The 26,446-nt window shown below is 41.5% G+C and overlaps 1 protein-coding gene across 1 annotated transcript; it reads right to left on the bottom strand.

Moving 5' to 3' along the window:
- Positions 1–1,285: 1,285 nt before the first annotated feature.
- cyp20a1 (cytochrome P450, family 20, subfamily A, polypeptide 1) lies at positions 1,286–25,466 on the bottom strand. The gene is made up of 13 exons (XM_083634242.1): positions 25,304–25,466; positions 24,639–24,688; positions 23,098–23,264; positions 21,356–21,501; positions 17,288–17,455; positions 15,398–15,476; positions 13,378–13,490; positions 9,855–9,909; positions 6,740–6,860; positions 5,475–5,586; positions 3,839–3,903; positions 3,627–3,716; positions 1,286–2,226 (listed from the first exon to the last, which is right to left on the bottom strand). Exons 1-13 carry the CDS (start codon positions 25,373–25,375, stop codon positions 2,076–2,078), a joined length of 1,389 nt encoding a protein of 462 aa, XP_083490368.1. The 5' UTR covers positions 25,376–25,466; the 3' UTR covers positions 1,286–2,075.
- Between the last annotated feature and the right edge of the window lie 980 nt (positions 25,467–26,446).

Below are 26,446 nucleotides of genomic sequence, written 5' to 3'. Positions count from 1 at the left end.
ATAACCAAAATCTAACACTTTAAGTCAGGAAGGCTGAACCTAAGCTAAACGATGAGGTACGATATAGTTTAGAATGACTGGGATGAGACAGAAAATATTCATACAAATTTAGCAGTATGGAAGATATTTCTTTATTTAAAAAACTGTTGAAATTTACAAATGCCATGTGGGCATTATCAGATGCATCAAAAAAAAAAGAGAGAAAAAGACAAGTGCCATGTCATTGGAAATGCTGATGTCCAAAGCAGTGTGTAAGAACTGAAGGCAGCACAAGTAGTTTTTCCCCTACACATCATGGAAGCTTTTAACAAGTGGTCATTGTGACTAACAGTATGTCAAGGCAATAATGCGGTTTAAGGCTTAGGAAGAGTGGCATGGTTCGATCAATAACCACACAGCCTCTCGATAAAGACAACCATCCACGGGAATACTGTGGTAAAGAGAAAAGTGTGCAATTTCTTGTGTGCAAAACATCCACATACTAGAGTGCATACCTCTGCCATGGCATGTTACCCCCATTGCCACGCCTCCTTTTGGCCAGTGGGTGTGTAAAGTTAATCAGTTTGTCCTTGGCCCATGACCAGGCTTTCTACAAAGTTTTGTGGTGTTACATGTATGTGAATCCATTTAGAAGTTAGGCACCTTTTTGTGATTGAAGACACCCATTACCATGCCCTATTTTGGCCAGTAGGTGTGGAAAATGTATCAGTTGAAAGTTGGCCCATGACCTTTCTGCAGTTTCGTGATGTTACATGAATCCGTGTAGAAGTTAAGTGCCTTTTTGTGATGGGCCACGGCCATTGGCACGCCCCCTTTTGCTAGTGTGTGTAAAGTTAATGTGTTAGTCATTGGGCGATGACCAACCTTCCTAGAAAGTTTAGTGGTGTTAGGTGAATCCATTTGGAAGTTAGGCACCTTTTTGTGATTGACCACGCCAATTAAAGCGCCCTGTTGGCCAGTGGGCGTGGAAAGCTAAATCACTTCTAAGTTGGCCCATGACCAACCTTCCTGCCAAGCTTCGTCCAAATCCATTCATAACTTTTTGAGATATCCTGCTGACAAACAAACAAACAGGGGTGAAAACATAACCTCCAGCCACTATAAACATTAGTATTTTTAAAAGGATATTAGGTATCTTCAGTCAAGTCTTTAAGACAGTGGTTCTCAAATTTTCTCACATGAAGGACCCCTAAACTGACAAAGATTAGACCACGGAACCCCCCCCCCCCATTTGATAGGATTTTGTCCCACGGTCCCCCATATGATAATAAGATTGATGCTTTTAGATGTTTTATTACAGAAAGTGTATAAAACCATTGACCAAAATAGTAATTGTGTTACTTATGAATGGAATTATAGCGAAGATAAATTACGCCCCTTTTGGCTAGGGACCCCCTGGAACCCCCTCAAGGAACCCCATTTGAGAACCACTGCTTTAAGAGATCAAATCATCCACATTTAAGAAATACCAAATTATGTATGGTAGGTAATGTTTTGTGTGTGTGTGTGTGTGTGTGTGTGTGTGTGTGTGTGTGTGTGTGTGTGTGTGTGTGTGTGTGTGTGTGTTACAGGTTGGAGCGGTACTCTTCTACAGAAGCTGAGAATGGCTGCGCTTGCAATTATTATTCTTTTAATGCAGTTATCTCGACATTATAAGTTAATTATCACAAGAGTGTCATGCCAGCATGCATAGATGGCATCTTGACAACTGTCGATCAAGGAGTACCCATTATTGAACAACGCATCAGACTGTACTTCAACAAGGTCTAACACAGTTCAGTTATGAATCCTACCGACAGTCATGACAGTGATCTTGAAGGCTGAAATCAGGTGTGATCAAATGAGCTAGAGCTAGACACAAATCTTTTGAGTTCTCCCGTGATCTAGAGAAAACAAAAGTCATTTTCTTGTGATAAATTAGCTTATCTTGAGAAATCTGGCTTTTGTTTTCTCGAGATAACGATAACGAGATCAATTACCCCATTGTCTCGCAATCTCAAGATAATGGCATAAAAAAAAAATTGCAAGCACGGCCGTTCTTGGCTTCCTTACTCTTTAGCTCTTCAGTGTCGATTCTAGCTTCTGCTGCTGGCGGTGATCCAGGTGTCGTCCTTGGGTGTGGACACCAGCTCAGACTTCACCTCCATCACCTGACCTTTGACCTGGTGAAGCTTCAGCTGCCGCACCAGCGTGCTGAGCAGCACCGTCGCTACAGTGTAGGCGAACCTGTCAGACAGATCAAAACATTATGCAAGGCAATTAATTAATTGATTAAATCAATCAATCAATCAATCAAGAAACTATCTAATCTAAATGATCTAAAAATCATAGCTGAAAGTAATAAACATATTTGTCTAGCCTCCCTCTGGTACTACCCAAAATGTAACAAAAATATTAATAACCCTCTGATCCTCCATTCATGTGACACAGCTAAAGAGATTCACAAACCCCTTAGTATCTCTGGCCTATCACTCCCCTCATGTCCAATCTGGATGATTCCCTTATTTACTGCTGGAGAGAAACCTATTGTCAACAGAATATGGCAGCGAAATAATATTAATACAATTAATCAATTGATAGTTGATGGAAATAATGTCGATTTTAATATACTGAAAACACAATACAAATTAAATGATTCTAATTGTTTTCAATATATACAGTTTAAAATCATATTAAAGAACTAAAGGTCTAAGGGCATTATTGACAAGAGATTGATGGAGGCAGTGAACACTAAAGGAACAGTCTCTAAATTGTGTAAGCTTTTGTCCCACATTAATCATTAAAACACAGTGGGAAAAAGATCTAAAGGTATCTCTCACCACAGAACAATGGGGAAACATCTTACAACGTTCAAATTACTTATCAAACTGTGTGAGGTATAAATCATTCAGTTAAAAATATTTTTTAGGTCATATACAACACCTCAAATATCAAGAAAATGCAGCAAAATCGTTTCCGGTCTATGTTGGTATGACTGTGGTGAGACAGGTTCACTAATCCATCAATTGTGGCACTGTCCAGCAGTAAAACGTTTTTGGGTTGAAGAAGTCATTAATTTGCTAGTCTTTTTTCCTTTTTTTCCAATATGTCCTACGGTGTGCTTACTGGGCAGTAAGCTAGTTGGAATTCAATGCCTGATTGGTCTAGCATGTCTCTCAGTCAAAAGGACAAAACTCATCCATTGGAAAGAGAGGAAACCCAACTGTTTCAACCTAGAGAACTGTCTCAAGGACTATCTGGACTTGGTTTCAATGGAACAAGCAGCGACAATCCTTCATAAGTTTGACAATGGACTTAAAGGTCCTTGGACTTTAGTTGGGACAATTCTGAATAGACCACATCTGATTTAATAAATTGTTTTGTCTGCGGATCATTATGTATTATTTGTTAAATCTGAATGATGTACTGTAACCTAATAACCAGACTGCCAGATGGTCGTGTGATCGTGAGCTCATGGTCTCGCGCGAATCCAGCTGCAGTCAGGTTATGGTGGTTTGCTCTGCATTCTCTGCCCCTCCCCTTTTCCCCCGTTCATGTTTGCGTTTTTCATTGGCATTGTGTTGAGGGGCTTGCAGTATCTCACTACCAACTACCAAAAAATGAAACAACATACAATACGTCTTTACCTGAGCTCCGGACAAGCCTGGCCTCCTGAGAAGCCGAGCAGAGAGAAGCTCTTCATGGCCGATTCCTCCTCAAATCGCTCCGGGTCGAACCTGAGAACGCAGAAGGAGGAGTTTCACACCGCTACAGACGCATACATTACATCGCCATATGAGAAATTTGACTTTTTATTCATACAAAAACAAACAAAAAAACACCTCTCATCAATACCAACCTGTATGGGACGTTCCAGGTGTCAGCATCTTGCAGGACCACTCCCAAAGCATAGACCACCAGAGTCTGAAATACAAAAACCCCAAACATTACATTCCATTTTTTCATATACAAATATTCATCATTAATAACCAACCAATAGTGATAATAGTGATAACGAATAAACAGTAACAGACCAATAGAATCAGAATTAACATATTATTTTTTAACAAGTCTCACCCTCGTTACTTCCTTATCCTTGAACGGATGACTACTCTTAACAAGAAAATCCTTTTGCAGAATTTGATTAATTTGATTAGTTTGTGTTATCCATTTCAGTTGTGTCCTTGTTTGCAATCCTTTCCCCCCTTTATGGTTTCTTGAGCTCACCTCTGGACAATTAGTATTTTCTCTCTTTTTGTAAATAATTTATATTTGTGAATAAACCATTATGTCTCAACGAAGTCTGGGTGATTTTCTTGCTGTGAGACTGAGAGAGGCAGATAGAGACAGACAGACAGACAGACAGACAGACAGACAGACAGACAGACAGACAGACAGATAGGGACACAGACAGAGAGGGGCAACCTTTGTTATGACATTCATGCCAATAAGTCAAGTCAAGTTTATTTGTATAGCACATTTCATACACAGTGGCAATTCAAAGTGCTTCACATAAAATGGTTGACAGGAAAATAAAATAAAAGAAGAGAGTAAAACGGACATTTAAAAGCATCACAACAAAACTTTTAAAAAAAGAGTATAAAAAGTGCATTAAGCAACTTCATTAAGCACACAGGAAAATAAACGAAAAGAAGAAATAAAATGGACATTTAAAAGCATCACAACAAAACAAAAAAAAAAGAGTATAAAAAGTGCAATAAGCAACAGGCGCGGCAGTTGCAGAAAGAGCTAAAACTTACTCATTGGGTTTGCATAGTAGCTGTCAGCAGTTAAAAGCGACGGTAAACATAAAAGTCTTTAGTCTATTTTTAAAAGTAAGTAAGGTTGGGGCAGATCTTAGTTGAAAATTGAGAGAGACACGCAGACATACAGACAGACAGACAGACAGACAGACACACACACATTTAAATGATTTATTTATGTCCACATAGATACAGAGTACAAAGGACATAAACACTAGTAATGCAATCAGATGTTGGGAGTTGGTCAGATACAAGAGTGCCTAATTGGCGACCACAATAATGCATACAAAGAAGATATATATAATACCGCACAGGGTGATGACAAAGGCAGATTGACATACAGTTATACTGTAATACAAGATAAGGGACAGTATCCAATTTCATGGGTACAAAAAGCAGCGCCTTCTCCATATTGAGCGACTGCCAATAATAGCAGATACTGAACAATACCTTGCTAACTGTTTGGCCCTTCTCTTAGGTAGACCAGCCATCTGGAGGCCTCTCACAACCAGCTTATGGACATGACCCAGGCTACCAAATATGAAAACTATAAGTTTACACCTGTAGCCCACTGTGAAATGGCACACACACACACACACACACACACACACACACACAAATAGAGAAAGAGACAAGAAAGAGAGAGACAGACAGACAGACAGACAGACAGACTAGGAGATAGACAGATAGGGAGAGAAACAGACAGAGAGAAAAGAGAGAGAAGCTAGATACCTCTTTGGGGATGACATGCTGATCGACTTTGCCCTCCACCTGCTGAAGCCGCGCGGCGACGGGGGTCAGCTTGGCCGTCCTCACCGTCTCATTCAGGACCTGCTGGCAGTATCTGCCCAGGACAGAGAGGTGAGAGCAGAGCAGTTTAGCCAACGGTTAGGCCTGGATGCTTACATACTTCTTCCTAAACGCAAAACACCGGAATGCATCGTCCATCCTTGTAGGGCTGATCGATAATTCAATATTATCGTTTATCATCTTTCAGTGGAATCATATCATGATGATAACGGGCACATTTTATTCTAAAAAGCTTCAGTTTTAGTTTGACATCAGACCTAACATTACCATTCAGTTCAATGGGATGAACATTAACTTATTATTATGATTTTTGCATACGTTAGCTATATATCGTTATATTCAGCGATAATGAAAACAATCGTTATGCTTATTGTGATATTTGACTTGTAAGTTTCATCTAAATTAGACCAGCGCGGTCTGAGATGTGACATTAGAGTTACAGATTTTGACTCTCAATTATAGGCCAATCAATCAATGTCATTTCTAACAATAGCTAGATGCTGGTTTTGTGTCGACTGAAGTGTTTTTTTTTATGTTGGAACAGTGTGAAGATGTATCACTCCTCTAAGTTAAGACCACCTGAGAAGTCATGACACATCCACACGCACACAGACACTCTTCATCACATGGCAGACAATGAAAGAGATTACTATTAAATTAATTAATTCATGTTTTAATATTATTTTGCACGGCATAGTAGGATTGCCTTTTGGAGGGTCTGGTGAGACGAAGGAGGAGCGCAGCCGGGAGAAACCCACAGAGCCTTAGCCCTCCATGCACCGAAGGGTCTTTCAATGCTGCGGTGTAGCACTAGCTCTATTGCAGCGGATTGGGCATGATCAACCCTTCCGCGGGCAACGCTGCAGACAGAGTAGGAAGGCTGATCCGTGAGCGGCTGCTTCTGGGACGAGGGTCGGGGTCTTAATCGGCCTCGGCTGGGTCTACTGGGCGAGGGTGTATGATGTTGGACAGACCCGAAACACCTTACGACCCCAGTTAACATCACTGATGACGCGTCCCAGCGCATGCTGAAGCATTGTATATTGAACTGAACTGCACTGTATTATTATGTCTTTTATTCTTTTAAATATTATTCCATTATTGCAAAGTGTACAGAGACACCTTGATGTGAGTGATACTGCACTTTAAATAAACTTCGACTCGACTTGAATCAGCCTGAGGCTTACCTGAGCTGAGGGATCTTGTCCAGGGAAACCGGGTCGGAACCCAAAACCTCCTCCAGTTCCTGGTACAGCTTGTCCTGGACTTCCTCTGAGGTGGACAGGAAGTGAACCGCCCAGACGCACACTGCCAAAACACACAAAAGTCCTTCTTACAACATTTCAGATTACTTTCTGCCTTTGGCTCAGTGGGCTAGCTCAGGCTTTTTACAGAGGAAGCAGAGGAAGTGATACTGAAAGCTGTAGTTCCTCGAATGGCCACTTGAGGCTGTATCCAAAAGGGAGCCGATCCCCGTTCACTCCCATGTTAAAATGGCAGAGTTTGTAACAGGATTAAACAGCCTGGTTTAAAACATGGCTTTGGCCTATATAGCTAATTTCACCTTTCATATTACTGTAAGGGAGGTGAATTTTTATATAACTCGCCCGTTTAGAGTGAAATAGACAGAAAATGTTTTGGGGTGATTGACAGGTCGCTTGGATCTTTCTGAAATTTTCATTGCTTATCCAGGAAGTGAGCATGGGCTCATGAGGTACCTGCAAAAAGCATAGTTAACTGTTAATAAGTGCATAGTTAACTGCTAATAAGGTAATAACAAACTATTTATTAGGCTTAATAATGTAACCAAACCAGCTAGTAAAGGTGGTTATAAAGTGCTTATAAATGTCTTATAAGCTACCAATAAATATGTTTATAATGCGATTATTAACACTTATATAGTATTATTAACATAATAATAGTTAATAAGCACCTTATAAGAGCCTTATTACCTGATTAACGCTTATTAATAGAACCTTAATATAAAGCGTTACCGACAATTTTATCTTGCTTTAAGTCAAAAATTTAAAATACATTATACAACAGTTAGTTCCGGCCCGAGAAATTTGATTGGACAAGAGGGATCCTAGCAGTGCTGATATTTCACGATAACAGCACTGGCACTTCACTGTGTGTATATCACTCTGCTTCACAGCTGCTCTAAATCATTGACTGTATACATCCATGGTGTGAGCCTCCTCCAGCCTGTTAGCTGCTGACAGGGCCGGAAATTAACTTTTTGACCCACCGGCCAGTGGCGGGTAGATGGAAAAAATCTACCCCCCAAGCATATTTCTTACCGGCCAAAAAAAAAACGCATTTTTGTGTCACATATATCCATATATATCCATTTTTCTCAGTACATTTCAAGTAGATAAGGTATTCCGTTGAAGAATACACACTTAAATAAGAGGCCAGAGTAAAATTTGAAGCAAATTATTTTAATATATTGATTGATGATTGATTAATCAATACATGTCAAGTCAATCTTATCAATACATGTCAAGTCAATCTTGAGCTTAAATTGTTGTAAAAAAAAACAACGCAGCTAAAAGTAATAACTGCGACAGTCTCAGTGCAGACAGCGCACAACTTGGGCTACCTTTCTCTCCCACTCCACACCTGGCACCTGCGTTAGCTCTCCTGCACTCGTTCTCGGCTCCCCTTCGGCTTTATTGGTGGTAAGCATTTTGATTCATCTCCTCATCATACGAGCTTGGCAGCAATTTAGCAGAGGTTAAAAGACGCTTTTTACCTCCGCTAAATTGACGACTGCATTCCATTCCAGAGTCATGTTTGGTAGCCTATACGGGAGAGCCGGAATGAAAGTCTCACAAAGCACTCGTGTTAGCCAGCTGCGCACCAAAACACACATGATAACTATTATCTCCTCATATATACTGTATCATACGAGTGCCGGCAACAAGTGCGAGCGATTTATTCATTGATTGATTCGCCCGACGTAGGCTGTCAATTTCCCTCAGCTAAATTGACGACTGCATTTCATTCCAGAGTCACGTTTGGTAGCCTATACGGGAGAGCCAGAATGAAACAGCCTCAGCACTCATGTTAGCCGGCTACACACAGTTTTAATCAGACGTCACACCAACATCACGTGACACCTCCGATGAAGACTGCAGAAACAGCAGCCGAAACATGTCAGGTACAAACATTGCCTAACTGGCCTTTATAGATGAACTATTCTAAATAATATATACAAGTAGGCCAAATTAACCTCTTTAGTAGACTAGATCCCTTGCGGCACATTGCTGCCTCTCACTGGTTGGAAATATTACTGTTTCTGCTTGCTTGGTAACTAACACTAGTGCAATCCTGGGGGAACTGTTTTTGTTTGCGGAGGCGAATAATAGACAGAAATCATTCGTTGTCGCAAATTACTTGACAAAAATGCTATTATTACTTGATGAATAGCTTTGTTTATGCTGTACAACTGTTGTATAAAAGCAATATCACACACAAGGTCGTGCTGTTGTCTAATATCGTCACGGCTGTGATTATCACAGCCGTGACGATATTAGCCAACAACAGCACTCCCTCTCATGTGATATTGCTTAATTATAGTATAATCATCACTATAAGCGGATTCCACTGAATAAACATGCAACTGTTGGAATCAAGTGAATCGGTTGGGTGCTCAGTGGCTGGGAGGGTGTACTGCACTGTTTACAATTTTGAGTTTCAGCTCTGGCATGTGAATAAGGGCTCTTGGAAACTATGCAATATTTGGGAATACCATGGAACCCAAATCTTGGAAAACATTGTGTCGGAGGTGGACAGTTTTATTGTGATTGATAACGTGTATGTCGCTTGCAGCCATTTTAACCGAGCCTGCAGTGGAATGAGGGGTTGCTAAGTCGAGACTCAGAATGAAGACTGAAGGCCGAGTCTCGCGTCGAGGCTACTGTACAACTCAACTGATCGCCTCACTCGCTCTATACTCCAGAATGAAACACGCTCCTCTTTATGTATAAGATGCAGAGAATCAGCTGATTGATTAAGAGCGCTAAGTTAGAACTAGCTACAGTATGTGCAGCCTGAAGTTGTAGGGGGGAGGGAAGAGAGCAGCAAGCTCATGGATTTGCAAAAAGGTGCTCAGCTCACCGCTCATGAAAATAATGAGCTTGCTCAGTGAGCGGTGCTCTATTAGCGCGTTCATGCACAACACTGGTTTGGGGATTGAACAAAACATTTGTTTCCATAGTTTAGACTATTTTGTGCAATCCCCAAACTTTTCAAGATCTTAAACAGTCCAGACGTGTAGAAACTCTCTGAACCACTTACAGTTAGCTGTGATGACGCAACCGGCCAGAGTGAAAACCATACTGTCCTCCATGATCTGAAACGAACAGCAAAATATCTGTCATTCAAAATAACACCCAAAATCACACACGAAACATTTAGCACTACTCTCCAGCGGTCTGCTATAGTTTCCATGTTAAAGTCTTTTTCATATTTAGACCATGCTAAAATTATCACACATCATTAACGCAGGGCGAAAACATTCCTAAAATGCCTGTGAAAACTTAAAATTAAAATCAGGGCAAAACATGTCAACAGTATTTAAAGGAGGACTTACCCCCTAGATATGTATTAGAACAGTGATTTGAAAATACCTATTGAAAAAACCAAGAAATGATATATACTCTTGTCTATACTAGACTCTTTGGCTGTGTTAAGTCAAGATTTTTTTTCGGAAATCGACGCCATTACAGTTTGCCGACTGCCTCAAAAATAATTTATTTGAGAGGGGCGATATCTTTATAAATATCATCAACTAGCCAACGCTGGTGGCCTGTATGGAAACAGAAAATCCTGAAATGGTTGATAGTTATATCAATTTGGCCATTCAGTGGCGAACTAGAAATTTAATTATTTTTGTCCCATTTTGTCCCATGTGTGTGTGCGTGGCTTGCATGTGGCTTGTCTAAACTTACGTTAAGAGCCTCGCTGCTCGCAGCACACAGCACACAGTGAGGACAAACCTCTCGCTCTGGGGTAACACAATGCGAGATTTCTCCACGTAGACAGAAATAGCTGGTGTGCGATTTAGAGAATACAGTCTGAGATTGGGTACAGGATTGAGGGAATCCCGCATCTGTTTGCGAAGGTGCGACTGGACAGGACGCTTTTCACAGACGGGCACAGTAGTCGGAGCGAGGCGAGTGTCTCTCAGGGCTACTCAGGGCAGAGCTGCAGATCTCTCCTCCTCCGCGCATTCAGTCTGTCCAAAATCATTACCGATATAATCTCAGTAGGAGGGATGCAGGGAAATATGATAGTAGCCGATGTGTTTAGAGAAGCTTTGTCACGTTGTCACGTCGTAGTATAGCGTTATATTTTACATGTGCGCTAAACTGCGACCATATTTGTTTGCGGAAATATCAGACTGCTCTCTCTGCTCCTCTCAGAGCACAGAGAGCCCAGCTGCTGCTGGCCTGCTGCGCGCGCCCGCGGAGCTTGGGGCTCGTCCATGTAACAGTACGACTCTCGCCTGCCTGGGCTGGAGAGAGTGCTTGCAACTCGGACTGATAATATAAACATCATCATTCGAGCTTATCCAGGTAAGATATCAATAAAGTAATGACACATTCAGCGGGAAACTAACTATAATTAAGACATGTGCCAACTTTGACGACGTTTGGTTCAGTATTTTAAGAGCAAACTTCAATAGGAATAGGCTTGGAGTTCTGAGGAGCCGAAAGGGTACAGGGGGGGTAGGGGAGTAATTATCTTGAAATCCCATAGTCTTTGGGAACACTGTGACGTCAAAGTGTTCCTAATCTCCCATTCATTTGAGAAAAAAAAAAAAAGCAGTCTTTGACCCTAAGAGGGCGCTTATGCCAGGTATGCTGCTGAAAAATGATACAAATGGTAAAATGGCAACAGTTTGGTGTCAAATGTGGAAATTCTGACCAGAATTCTTCACACATCACCCCCAAAGTCATATATATTGGTTAAAAGCTGAAAAAAAGTGTTTTGGAGGTAAGTCCTCCTTTAAGCACCATTGGTCAAATATTTACATTTCCAGCAGTGGGAAAGAGGATACAACAAATCTTACAAATTGTCAAATTGAGTGTTTATTTGCCAGTATGCCATGCAACTGTATTATTTTACAGTTTAATAAATTGTCTCAAAAAGTCTTGAGGGCAAGCAATTAGAGTGTGCCATATCATATGGCATATATATCATATCATTATCGATATATCAGGTTGAAAATCCCTCGGGAGGAGAGAAGGTAGGAGGAGTGAAAAAGACGATCAGGGCTCTTTTCCTCTAATGTTCAACTTTTTTCAGCTTTAAAACGCCCACAGCGCTCCTCCAAAAACAACAGACACCACCAGCGCTGAAATGCCAGGTGCGTTCATTAAAAGAGGAGCACATCTAGCGCGTCCTTACATAGAGAATGAATTGCAGAAAGACGCTGGCAGCTCCAAAATATATCCCCTTATTAGGCTGCATAACGGTGTGACGTACGCATGCATGGCTTGTTGCTGTTGAAGAGTTAACTCCAGAAAGGGGAGTGGCTTCAGTGTGGAAGTGGTTTGGTTACAAAGGAGCATGTACAACAAACCACTGTAATATTTGAAGGCATTCAAGGCATATTTGAGTATTTGAAGGCAAACTGTTCGGTTTATGCTGACATATAAAACTATAACACTACATATAAAACTATAACACTACATATAAAACTATAACACTTATTTTGTTGGAATTATATGTTCTTAAAAAATATTAATACAATATGTTGCCGCATTTTGTCATATCGCCAAGAATATTATTATAGCCGGAATACCCTGAAATATCGTGATATTATTTTAGGGCCATATCGCTCACCCCTACAAGAATGTGCAGTCTGATGGTTAGTTTACAGACTTTTCCCCAATATACCCCTCTACTTTCTAAGACATGGACATTTTCCAAATCATTTTCCAGAGCTTTCCTATACTTTCCATCATCAGAGCCGGCGGCACAGACAAATTTGTAGATGGGCATTAGATCTGATAGAGTGGGCATGATTTCAACCCATGGTATTGCCATGGTATTACCATGGGCTGCATGTTTATACTAGTTTCTTAGTCACTTGGATGAGGATGTGTGAAGAGAGAGATGGAGCGAGGGGAGAGAGAGAGAGAGAGAGATAGAGAGAGAGAGAGAGAGAGAGAGAGAGAGAGAGAGAAGCAAACTAGGTGCAGATCCCAAAAGCAGGTAAACCTCTGGCATTATAGTGAGAAGGAGGAGAGGGGGTGCTTGAGCACTAGCATAGTTTGTACAGTACAGTACAGTTTGAGAGCAGCAAAAACAAAGCTAGTTCTAGCTTGGATATTCGACAGCCGTTCACAGTGAATGTCTGTTGAATACGTAACCTAAAACTAACTTCCCCGCAGTATAAAATGCATCTCTTCAAATTTAGTGCCCGTTTTGGTTTTCTAGACCGTGCGGGCATGTCCGTGCTGTCACAAAAGAATTGGAGGTACGTGGTTGTTCATAAGCCCCAAAACACACACACACACACACACACACACACTATCTGCTGCGGTTCTCTGCATGGGTGACCTAACAGACAGGCTTAACACAGTGACTCAGCCCAGTTGACAACTAAATGTTTCTTAAACATTAACTGAACTCAGTCTGTTTTGGGGGGCATAAAATTCCATTTGGACTGGCATTGCTACCAAATGCCCACCTGTGCCGCCGGCTATGCTTTGCATTCCACGTTGTGATCAAACACAGCTTCCCCTGTGCATTTAAACCATGGAGGAGTGTCCGGTCGCGCTGCCCAGACGGAGTGTGTGTCAGTGTTCACCTGCCGCTCTGTGAGGCTGGACTGAAGCAGCGTGTCCACAAACACCGTCTGGCTGCACTGGGCTTTCCTCTCCCTGGATACCGACAACAGCACAGACTCCATCTCTGACAGAGCTGGACAGGAAACAAACAAAAGGGGGGGGAGAAAAGACGGCATTTCAAGCGTCCATCCTGCTTTCGAGCCCTTGAGACAGGCTCCAAAATTGACACCCGGGGGCGTCAAACGCCAGCAAAGTTTGTCCTTGGCAGACAACCGCCACAGTGGCTGCTAACTTATTGGAAAGATCTTATCTGTATCAAACAGGCTCCTGATCGGCTGCCTGTTGCTTTACAGTAGGAACCAGGGCTGAAAGATATTGTCAAAAAACACAATTGCGATTCTTTCAAAGAATTTTAAAGAAAATTGGTTCTGTAAAAAATAATAATATATATATATATATATATATATATATATATATATATATATATATATATATATATATATATATGATGAAAGGTTTTCAACATGTACCAAAGATTACCTGCAGCCCTAATGTTCACAAATCCAGGTCAAGTGTGTGTGTGTGTGTGTGTGTGTGTGTGTGTGTGTGTGTGTGTGTGTGTGAAGGTGTGCACTGTGTATGCCACTTGGCTAAAAAGGGGCAGTGGGGGGGGGGGGGGGGGGGGGCATTTCGACATGCAGGACGGCAGGGGCAGAGGCCTGAAATTTGGCATGGAGGTCAAGTGTGTGTGTATGTGTGAATGTGTGTGTTTGCCAATTGGCTAAAAGGGTAGCCTGGTTAAAACCATCCGGATCTATGAACTCACATTCTGTTTAATTTGTGGATCCATCTAGACTCTGCACTGTGCACAGTCATTTCAGTGGGTGGAAGTCCTTCAGCCAATCAGCATCGGATCCAGTCAAATCCGGCGAAAAAGTATCCGCTGTTGCATACTCCTATTCTTGTTTAATTGTTGTTATTGAGTCTATTTCTGCAATAACTGCACTTATGGCTGTTTAACCTCAACGAACTATGACGGTACTGCTCGAGGCGGAGAGCCATGGAGGCAGCCGTTAATGTTTCGCCAGTGGCGTTCCTGATTGGCCGGTTACAATGTCAAGTACGAGGCAGGGCCCTGATTGGCTAGTGCACTTTCTAAAATCTGAAAGCGCCCACCCCAGAGGCAGATGGTCTAGAATGAAACACAATGTGAGTTGTTCACGTGACCGGATGGCTTACCAAGCTACTAAGAGGAGGGAGATTTCAAAATGCAGGATAGCAGGGGCAGAAATTTGGCATGGAGGTCAAGTGTGTGTGTGTGTGTGTGTGTGTGTGTGTGTGTGTGTGTGTGTGTGTGTGTGTGTGTGTGTGTGTGTGTGTGTGAAGGTGTGTGTTTGTGTTCATGCCAATTGGCTAAAAGGGGGTGGTGGGGGGTAAATTTCGAAATGCAGGGTGGCAGAATAGGCTGCCATCCTGCATTTTGGAAATTTGCATATATTTGATTTGATTTGATTTATTAGGATCCATATTAGCTTAAGCTACTCTTACTGGAGTCCACATAGAACATTAAACATCATACATTTACAAACTAGACAAATAAAATAAAATAATACAGTGCATATATATATATATACTGTATATATATATATATATATATATATACACACACACACACCGTATATATATATATATATATATATATATATATATATATATATATATATATATATGTATGTTTGCAGCTATTGCAAATTCGTGCTTGTTTTTTTTATAATTGTTCATGCAGAGGGAAGACAAAAACTACTGATGAAGTTGAAATTAAGGCAATAAATCTGCTCACAGGACCTGATTTTATGCATGAAACAGAATTTAAATGGATAGGGTGACGTGTAAACAATTTAATAGAGATTCTAGACCTGTAAAGAAGGATACATAAATTATGGTGCATGTGATCTTTCCACAAATCCTTCAGTTAGTCAGAATATTTATCTTTACTTCTGTTAAAACATGTTCAGTGAAAATGCAAATGACATCACTCACCTTTCTCATAATGCCCTTTCCTGCTGGAGCTCTTCTCCAAGGAGCCATCCAAGTAGCCTTTCCCGATTTCTGACCAGATCTGGTGGACCAAAATCATCATCAACCAACACATTTGACAAACATCCAAAATCCAAAATCATCATCAACTAACACATTTGACAAACATCATTTCACCATCAATTTCAGCAGAACTGAACTAGGCCAAACAAGCCCCAGTCCACAGGGCCACAGAAGAAAGACCAAACGTGGAAAACTTCTTCCTTTCAAACTGAGTGAGCACAACTTGACACATAATTTGAATTTATTTAAGCCTTGTGCTTCACATATTCACCCATTTGTCATATTTATTAAGGATTTGACCTGCTGCTGGGTGTCGGTGGAAATCTTTCAATAATAATAGATCAAATTAAATATTTTGGTGAATGAGAGAACATGTCATATTATGTGTGTTTGCTCTGTAATATTTCTACATATTGTATTAATTAATACACAGGACAAGATGTTACTATCCCTTGTGCCAAAATCCAAGGAAAAACACATTTAGAAGCCCAATCCAGAATAAAACAAGCTAACAGGCTAACAAACTAATAAACAAGACACAAATCACCAGTTACCTACCCTAGCCAACAGCAGTATGAAGCATGTCATTGGGGTTTTCAAGTGGGCACCTTCCTTCACCGACGTTTCGTTAAGTTAGGCCCACGACACCTCAAGAAGGCTTAACGGTGTAATCCAGCGTCCTGGAAACACCCCCCTCCATGCTACCACCGCACAACTGCATATTACCTCACTATCTAAGCCTAGCTATCCAGGTTGATTCGGTATGACATTCCTGACTACACCACCACTGTCAATGATTCAGCCCTGTTGATGCGGACCGTTAATCATGACCACCAACAAACAATCCCTAACTACACCACCACTGTCAATGATTCAGTACATGTACATAACATCTGCTTTTCAAAATTCTGTTCACGTTACTTTTTTATAGTTTGAACTGTGCCACGGGGTACACATATCGTGTTTGTGAATTTAAAAGATAACTTTGCAAGTCAAGAAAGTTGCAGTTTGTGGTAAAACTGTGGCACTATAAGTTATAAATCAGAAAGACTACGCACAATGTTTCCATGACTTTTCCAGGTTTTTCATGACCGTACAAACCCTGAATTGTGTTTATTCTTTATAATTGGTTTGTGGGATGTGGGTGGGTTGGGGATTGTGAATGTGTGGGTGGTATTTGTATGTGTCTATGTGTACCTGGCTGTAATTAGGGGTTCAAGCCCCAAAGGGGCTAACCCCTATTGTTTTTGCTCAGATTCTTATTCTTATTAGGGTTAGACTATTCTTATTATTTGTATTTTTCCTCATCAGCTGTGACGCAAATTCCCGTGAGTTGCTACATCGCAGAGACCTGAAATTTGGCCCAATGACAGATATTTGTTGTTACTAGATTCTCCAGGGAAAAAAGTAGAAAGAAATCCGCCCACGGCAGGTAATAATACAGTGATATTTTGTTTTTAGGCCTTCGCAGGCCATTTTAGGGCATTATTTGTGACATCATCACCATCACCCTTCCCTGTTTTTCGAAAATGAGATGACTCATCTCAAGGGGTTTTCCGTCAATAAACTTCAAGACTCTGTTGCTCTTTCTTTGTTATTGCTATTGCTATCGTTCTCTCCACCTACATGTAAAACCCACAACTGAATGCAACAAGTTCAGGCTTGTTCTCTGGGGATTGTCGAAAGGCATTCTGGGAAATGTAGGAGATAACTAACTGAAGTAGAGGCAGGCAAGGCAGGTTGAGGGAAAGCAGGTTCACCAAAAACGGTAAATCACACGAGTCACAAAATAACATGGCAGAATGAAGATGGCAGATTGAAGCCTCTCACCGCGTCGTGGCTCTTGCGGAAGCAGATGACCTGGGCATCGTCTCTGAAGCGCGGGCCCAGGGCGAGCTGGGTGACGGTCTTCATGGCCAGGCCCAGCAGGTGGGCACACAACGGGGTGTGCTGGGCCTCGGGGAACGACTGCCACTTCCCCACCAGCTCCTCCACCAGCTGGGAGAGAGACAGCAGGGTACAGGCTACGTGAATACTGTATCTGTGAAGGCTCGATCAGAGCAATCTAGTAAGAGAGTGGCACCAGTGGAGGTCCAAAATGAGTGTGAGTAGCCAATGAATAGCCAGGAAGGGGGCTCGTGCTACGTTTGAATGCATAAAATAAAGCTGATACAATTTGATTCTTTAAATGTCTGACCCTTTCAAAGTACATCACAAATGGTCCATTTTGCTGCAACTTGACAGCGCTGCTTAATCCAGAATCTTACTTCTGGGAACTTTTGTGAGGTAAAAAAAAAACGGTCCATTGGAGTGAATGGAGATGTCGCAACTAGGGATGTAACGATAACCGGTTTTAATGATAACCGTGATAAAATTCCTTATGATAACTGTACCGTTTCAAATTTCTAATGATCATTAAAGCCGTGGTACCGTGATTACCGTGTTACCATGATTACAGTGCTTTGAAAAACATGGTAAATACTGTCCATCATCATCAACAAAAGTTGACAACTGTCTCCCAGATGCAAACGCGCAGCCTTGGAGAAATCTTTTCAGTGAGTGTATTAATTAATACACAGGACAAGATGTTACTATCCCTTGTGCCAAAATCCGAGGAAAAACACATTTAGAAGCCCAATCCAGAATAAAACAAGCTAACAGGCTAACAAACTAATAAACAAGACACAAATCACCAGTTACCTACCCTAGCCAACAGCAGTATGAAGCATGTCATTGGGGTTTTCAAGTGGGCACCTTCTTTCACCGACGTTATAATCGTATAATCCTTTTTGGGTCTGAGTTTTCAATATAAAACTTGGTGAAATGATTTCTGTGAGTGTATTAGTACTTTTTGAACATTTTCAGCACATTTTACAAACCATGATAATACTGATAACCGTGATAATTTTGGTCACTATAATCGTTTGTGATATGAAATTTTCATATCGTTCCATCTCTAATCGCAACTCTTCTATTCTACAGCTCTGGGCTGGATGTGTGTATTATGTGTTTCAGTTAAGGCATTCCCGCCTACTGCATTTTAGTACCGGTAGTCATCGATTACTGTTCTAGTCGACAAGTCACGAGAGATATATATTTTTTCTGCCTTTAAAAATGATCAATTCTCATCAAAAAGGTCTCAAAACAGCCAGTAAAGGCTTAATTAATGTAGCCAACCTGGGGCTATGTGAAATAGCAGGGTCCTCGTTTGGCTCTGAGAGGCTGTTTACAAATGAGCTGCTAAACCCCTGCGGATACCGACTGTTTGACTGCAGCAACAACATAGACTGGAGTCTTTCCGGCACTAAATACTGTACCTTAAATTCTGTTTATTTAACATGACATAATGTGAAAAATGATTGTTCAAACAATCTATGCTTAATTAATTAATTAATTAATATTCCTTAAGCCACTGATGAATGATTAGTCGACTATGATGCACAGTGTCGGTTAGTGGTTTTGACAGTCGACTAGTCTGTGAAACCCAGAGTTTCAGTAGGTTCAGCGTTAGTGATATAGTTCAGTTTAATGACGTCAAGGCTAACCCACCCCTGTACATTTATTGTACTTGGTGAATAAAGCCATTGGCTGGGTTTCCCAAAAGCTTCTTAGCGCTAAGAAGCTTCTTTAACCCTTCTTAAGGCCCCCTTAAGAAGCAAACGCGTTTCCCAATTGCTTCTTAGCCTAAGATGATCTTTCCTTACGAAGGCATGCGTTTACCAAAAGCTTCTTAGCGCTAAGAAGCTTCTTTGACCCTTCTTAAGGCTCCCGTAAGAAGCCAACGCGTTTCCCGATTGCTTCTTAGCCTAAAATTATCTTCCGTTAAGAAGGCTGCGTTTCCCAAAAGCTTCTTAGCGCTAAGATGATCTTTCTTTAAGGTTTTGTAAGAAGGGTCTGGGGCATTCTTAACACCTTCTTAATGACGAAACACTGGCAGATCCAGCCGCGTCAGGCAAAAAGAGATACTTGTGTCCACTGTTCCTCTTGTGTTTTTCCCTTTTTCCTTTCTTTCATGCACCCTTTAGTGTTTAAAATTGGGGAACACTTGAAAATCTCCGCTGTATGTATGGTTACTTGTGTTTTAAATGTTTTACCGTAGGCTATATTCCTCTAATCAGAATGGATTCCTTTTATAATAAGAATGTTGTGGATTTATATAGCACCTTTCACAGAACCCAAGGTCGCTTAAATTCTGTAGTGTTTCTCGCAATTTTGTTGTATGCTGTGTATATATAGCAATTTGAACTGCAGTCCATGTCTGAAATAAATAATGTTTAATAGAAGTTCTTGTTTAACATGACCACGATTAGGTTATTCTACAACAGTGTTTCTCAACCACTGGGTCGTGGCCCACTGGTGGGCTCAGAGTGCCATCTAGTGGGCCGCAGAGGACCTCTCACATCGAGATAGTGGACAGCTCCAGTTAAGATGCTTCTTAAAGGAGAATTTCGGTTTTTTACACCAAGGTCCTCATTTCCAGCTTAAAATATGATGTTTTCTACCCACAAATACTTTTGGGTTCATTCGGATCCCCACAGAAGATTTGTCGCACCGAGTACACTCCTCAAACACTCAAACAGGCTAGAACGGGAGCCTGCGGGGCATGCTGCTCACGCTCTGTAAATGACACTTTTTCGGTCACACCGCGGTTCATTCTGGTTGTAAATATAATTATTTAGCTAATAGCTAGAAGCTAAGCTAACAACAACAAAAGAGTCGGCTCCGATCTGCCCCGGATGGGGTTACAGTGCTCATCTTCTTCTTCTGTGGTTTCTCTGAAGAAGTGTGGTAAGAAGAGAAACCACAGAAGAAGATGAGCACTGTAACCCCATCCGGGGCAGATCAACGTTGACTGTTGTGTTGGAGTTAGCTTAGCTTCTAGCTATTAGCTAAATAATTATATTTACAACCAGAATGAACCGCGGTGTGACCGAAAAAGTGTCATTTAGAGAGCGCGTGCAGCATGCCCCGCAGGCTCCCGTTCTAGCCTGTTTGAGTGTTTGAGGAGTGTACTCGGTGCCACAAATCTTCTGTGGGGATCCGAATGAACCCAAAAGTATTTGTGGGTAGAAAACATCATATTTTAAGCTGGAAATGAGGACCGTGGTGTAAAAAACCGAAATTCTCCTTTAAGAGCCTTCTTTAGCGATGTGTTAAGAAGGCTGTTAAGAAGGCATTTGGGAAACACTTCTTTGGAGCCTTCTTAACTCCTTAAGAAGCTTCTTAACTCTTAAGAAGCTTCTTTGTTGGGAAACTCAGCCAATATGGTTCTTCTGATATGCTGGAGAAAAAAAAAGAATATATATATATATATATATGAAGAGTTCATTTGCAAAAACAGGTAAACGCCATTCTTAAAATGAATACTCCCTGGAGCGCACATAGAAAAAATTATTGAGGTGATTTATGTGAAAATGATCAGATGAATATATTTTAGTTATGGTTGATAATAAAAATTTCCCAAAAATAAATAAATTAGAGTATAAATACATCAATATATAAAATAAGATGATAAAAAGTCCAAACGGAGATACCTGTTTTTGCAAATGAACTCTTCATATATATATATATATATATATATATATATATATATATATATATATATATACATACCGGTGTATATATATATATATATATATATATATATATATATATATATGCATGATTTTGTTGTTGTTTAAAAATAAAGTAGTTTCTTTGGATGCCTCTGAATATCCGATGAGGCTCGAAGACTAGGCTAGAAAACACACACACACACGCACGCACACTGTCTCTCTCTCTTATGATCATTACAACATTAGAAAAATATTAAATGTTTCACTCTTCCTAATGTATGTGTGCTGCTTGCATTCTTTGCTAGTGAGAGACAGACAGCTGCGTGGGAGTTTCACAGGAGACCTTGAGCATGAGGGGGAAGTTGTTCTTCAGCGTGTTGTTGATGGCGCTCTCGTACACCTTCTTCCTCATCAGGGTCTCGGTGGTCCCGCCTCCTATCCCCGACTGGTAACCTAGCAACGACTTCAGCATCGTCTCGAAGGAGTCCGCTAAGAAGAGAAAAGGGTTACATTTTGATTCATTCATGCATGCGTGTGACTGTGAGCAACACACTGGAAGATAAAATAACAAGGTAAGATAATACTGTAAAAAAAAAATCCAGAATTGATATTCTGAGCTTTATAGTTATGTAATGTCTGTATTATACTGCATTTTTTTTTTGACACATTTCTAATTTGCAGTCATATATATTACAGGCCATTTTCTAATTTTATTAATTATTTTTTCCTATCATCCATGTCTCAGCTCCTGAAAATCTGCTAGTTTGTGAAGTTTTATCAAGCTATCAAGGATGTAGTATTAGCCTAGTTTTCAGGCCATTGGGATCCTTTCTAAGGTTAATTATTTCAGTTTAGTAACAGGTGGAGCAATTGTTATTTTAATTCCCCACAATACTACCGAAATATGCGGGGAAGAAATGCTACGGTGACTTGTGGATCCAAGAATTTTGTTACTAATGCCTACCCCACACTACAGGATAATTTGCAAGATTATGGCCAAGATTCCCCCCTCCCGATTTTCTCGGGGGTGCTCCCGATTTGAAGCGCGTCGGGCAGATAATCTTCCCAAATGATCCTGTAGTGTGTGGGGTTCAAAGATTCACAATCGGGAAGACTGCCTCTTCCCGATTCTGAATCGGGCATATCTAACATGTTAGATATTTACAACCCGACAGGCGATTGCATCTTGAGTAGAGAGCCAGTAGTAGCTGCGTTTCCATTACAGTTTTGCGCAAAATAATCTGGTCCGCGTCCGCTCGCAGCCCCGCACAGAAACAAAGAACGAGGAAATTGTCATCGAGGTGAAATACCCGTGCGTCTTTGAACGGGACGGAAAACTAAATGCTATACTGCAAAGCATGTAGCCTAGAACAAGCGCTTAGGTCTCAGCTTCCCGCATCGGCGAGTGTCCGCACGGAAAAGTGAGTCAAATCAGCAGACGCGCCCCTCCACAAGACACCTGTGCAGACGGTTTTCGCCTGGCCGTGCACAGTAGGCCTACACCCCGAATGGACGCGGCTGTCCGCGCAAATATTAGTTAAACAAATCCTTTCAGTGCAAATGCATTATAAAAACAAAAAATAAAATTTGTTTAGAAAACGAAATGACACTACTACACCCGGTGCGCACACTGAATAGGCATTTTAAAAGTTAACGTCGAGCCCTGCTGGCTGCTTCCAAGGTGAATCTTCAGCATAATCTTCTAGTGTGTGGGGTTGCGTTTGAACAGACGCGATTGTGTGTGTGTCCCAAGATTGAAATGTTAAAAAATCGGCTCTCTCTGTCCTGTAGTGTGTGGGCTCTCAAGATTTTTATAATCTTCAAGGATTTGAAAATCCTGTAGTGTGGGGTAGGCATTACTTTCAGTAGTTCTTCAGCCAAACAGATGGGAGCTGTTACCTGCCTGCCAAAGCGGCTGATAAAACAGATGACTGAACCAATCAGAGCCAAATGTTCCAGCACTTGGCTGGTGGTTGGTGTTGACCCACCCTGGTAACCTGGAAAATCTGAATACTGAAGCCCTGGTGGTTTGAGACTGAGATGTGTTCAAATCAAATCAGCTGTGGAAACACTGGTGCTACTCACTGCTCCAGTTGGGGTTGATGTGCTGCTGCAGCTGGTCCACGGAGCCCAGGCTGACCACCGGCCGGCCGCCGAACCAGAAGGACGCCACGGGCCCGAACTCCCGATGCAGACTGACCAGGAACTCGTGCAGACTGCCTTTGTTCACAATGTCCTGGAGGTTCCCGTCCCTGAGAGAGAGGAGAGGGGTGAACCAGGGCGGGACAGAGGGGAAGGAAGATGACCTGATGCCCAGTGATGAGTAACATCTAATGTGAAGACTGAGCCAAGAATGCACAATTCACATCCGAGCCGCATTAGTATATACGGTCCAGTTAAGAGATGAAACGGTGTGAAAATTTCATATCACGATTATAATGACCAAAATTATCACGGTTATCAGTATTATTGGGGTAGTGTTAAAATGTCTGGAAAATATTAAAAGTACTGATAGACTCACTGAAATCATTTCACCAGGCCGTGCACCCGCGTCTGGGAGACTGTTCCAAACTTTGGTTGATGATGGACAGTATTTACTGTGTTTTTCAAAGCGCTGTAATCACGGTAACATGGTAATCACAGTAACATGGTTTTAATGATAATTAAAATTTCAAATGATAATACTATCCGTTTTTTATCATTAAAGCAGTAATTGTTTCATCCCTAGGTCCGGTAGGCCTATTGCACTGTCAATTTGTAAATCTGAAAACTGCAAATGCAACCGAGTGAATGTGAGTCCTGAGTGATAGTGAGTAAGTTGGTTAAACTCACTCCCCAGTATAAGGCCTGTTCACCAGCTCAAGGGAGCTAGCTCTCTTGGTGTTGCGGTTAACATGTGCACTTTGCAAGTGGGAGATGGTGGAATCAAATCCCGCCTCCACCCCTGGTCAAGCCCTTAACATGGGTTGCTGCCAGAACTGTCAACACAACGCAGGCTACACAAACATCTGTAACTCTGTCCAGAGTACAATAGTTCTTTATAGCCAATTAGAGCTCAGTATCTATCCTCAACATGGTCACTGTGTACCTTTTAACCTCAGTGAAATAAACAAAAAAGGCTGCACACTGTAGCTCGCGTTTGCTTTTCTTTTATTCCATGTGTTACGTTTCGAGCTTACGCTCTTCTTCAGACATGAAATGAATGATGTCTGAAGAAGAGCGTAAGCTCGAAACGTAACACATGGAATAAAAGAAAAGCAAACGGGAGCTGATGTGTGCGGCTTTTTTTGTTTATTTCACTGCAGTTTTTATTGGGTCCAGCACCTGCCTTTCAAACTGGTTGGGATGTGCGTATCTTTTTTCACTGTTATACCTTTTAACCTTAAACATTTGGCATTTGTTGTTGTTTTACCTGTATCCTATACTTTGCTGCTGCAATTATGCAATTTCCCTTCTGTGATCAATAACACATCTTATATTAGACATGCATCTTACATGTTATCCTTTATGTTGAAGCAGGAAGGATCTAAACTTGCCAATCAGACAAACATTTAGATTTTGCTAGTGGCTGGTGTGTTCATTTTTGAATATGATGCAAGATAAGGTAAAAGATAAAAGTGTCTTACTTCTCATCGGTTGGGTTGAGGCCTGGGATGCCAGACGCGCGTCTGGATGACTGGAAAAGATTATTACAAATGGGATTTAGGATGGATCTCTGAACAGTGATTTTTATTATTCACATTATTATGTAAAACCAACCATAAGTGACTACAATTAGTTAAGTGAATTATTGGCAAAACACAAAAAAACAAGTGCTCAAGAAAGAAGATAATCAACGACCCCACATGCCCTTGTGCTGTGGTGTTGGATATTGTTGGCCAGCTCTGCTGTGCATTGATCCTTGGTTAACATTGTCATTGTCACGTCTGTGTCCTTTTGTCTTTCTCTTCTGTTCTTGCATGTATGAATTTTATTTCGGTATGAATGAACTGTTTGTTGATTGCAGCGTACATGCCTTGACTTGCCCCTTGATGGACTAATAAAAACATTTTGAATTGCTAGCCGTAACAGGTGAAGCGACTTTTCAAGTTGAGATTTTGTTGAAATGTGCCTGGTGTATTGGATGCAGAGTGAAGAGGGTCCTAATGATTCGCAAAAGGTCTCGGTGATGTTTTATGAGATGTGTGCGCCTTTAGCCACGAGCAAGGGGACGTTAAAATGTCAGACTTGTGAATAGAGTTGGTTAGCTAACGTTAGCCGACCGCCTAACCTGAAACTTGCAGTGACTTACCGGGTACAAATAGAGAACAGCGCCCACCAAAATGATGACAAACGTAACGGCAAATATGGCAAAGTCCAGCATGACTGCTCGTTTCTGAAAACACACTACAATAGCTTGTATTCATGGAGATTTGAGCGCAGTGCTTATCGTTACCCATAGAAGTCGTTACCACGTCAACAGAAACTGTATGATCGTTTCTCTGTGTTTGACAGCAAGGTCTGACTGACTCTGGAGAGACCAGATTAATTCACCTCCGAGAGCATGGATTGACTCGATTCATGTGTGTGAGGCTTCCGGTCATGAACTTCCTGCTAAGCTAACTCACGCAGCAGATTGTGTGTCGAAGAAGCAGGAGGAGGAAGTTCTAGATGTATGTATTGTAACGTTCCTGGTAACTCATGAGGCAGAGGCTTCTTGTACAGGGTTCTTTATTATCAGTTAGCCATATTTACAACTCTCAGCGGTTGTCACGCTCATAGCTAGCAGCTTCCCGTCTAGGCAGTATCTGGAGACTGACCGCGCATGCTCAGTCTCCCCCGGAAGTATCCCCACAGCATAGTGTTCCCCAATATAACACTCCCACACATCAGTTCCTATCAGTAGTTGAGACACTTCTATTGCTCACCAAGTATGTGTAACACTGATTCGCTACATACTCCCCGCCCTACAAAAAGTCAACGCCCACGTTGACACCACACCCACACATCCCCCTGTACCAAAACACACCCAAACATCTTTCTTTTCTTATTAACAGCTTCTTTGTTTTTTAACCACATTTTATGTCACCACATTTTATGTTTCACTCTCATGCTTTTCCCACATCTCCTCCCCCACAATATCTCATGTCATGCACATCATTTACTTCTGTTACAACATTTCCAACCACCATCTCCTCCTTTTTTTTTTTTTTTTTTCAAAGTCCCCCAAGTGTCCAATTAAACACAGTCCTCACACTCCCTGTAGTATCTCCACACGTCCTCCTCGTGTCCGGCCCAGTAGAAAAGTGCACTAACATTGCGGAGCATCTTCTCAGGCTCGTCATGTCCCGTACGGCCCCTGTGCGCCCACCGCACAACCAACCCCCGCAAGTATCTGGGCACAACCGTCTGCCTCCCCTCAAACCCGTGCCCTGTTCTCCCCAACAGCCCATCT

This window comes from Poromitra crassiceps (assembly GCF_964638095.1).
Source record: "Poromitra crassiceps genome assembly, chromosome: 3".
NCBI classification, from domain to species: Eukaryota; Metazoa; Chordata; class Actinopteri; order Beryciformes; family Melamphaidae; genus Poromitra; species Poromitra crassiceps.
This window is presented reverse-complemented; position numbering and strand designations above follow the sequence as displayed.

Excerpts from the sequence above, each read along its gene's own strand:
- cyp20a1 (XM_083634242.1), bottom strand. The coding sequence starts at position 25,375 with ATGCTGGACTTTGCCATATTTGCCGTTACGTTTGTCATCATTTTGGTG. Across the intron at positions 13,491-15,397 it reads GAAAGGGCATTATGAGAAAG|CTCTGTCAGAGATGGAGTCT; the intron begins GTGAGTGATGTC and ends TTTCCTGTCCAG. Across the intron at positions 3,717-3,838 it reads ACCTGGAACGTCCCATACAG|GTTCGACCCGGAGCGATTTG; the intron begins GTTGGTATTGAT and ends CTGCGTTCTCAG.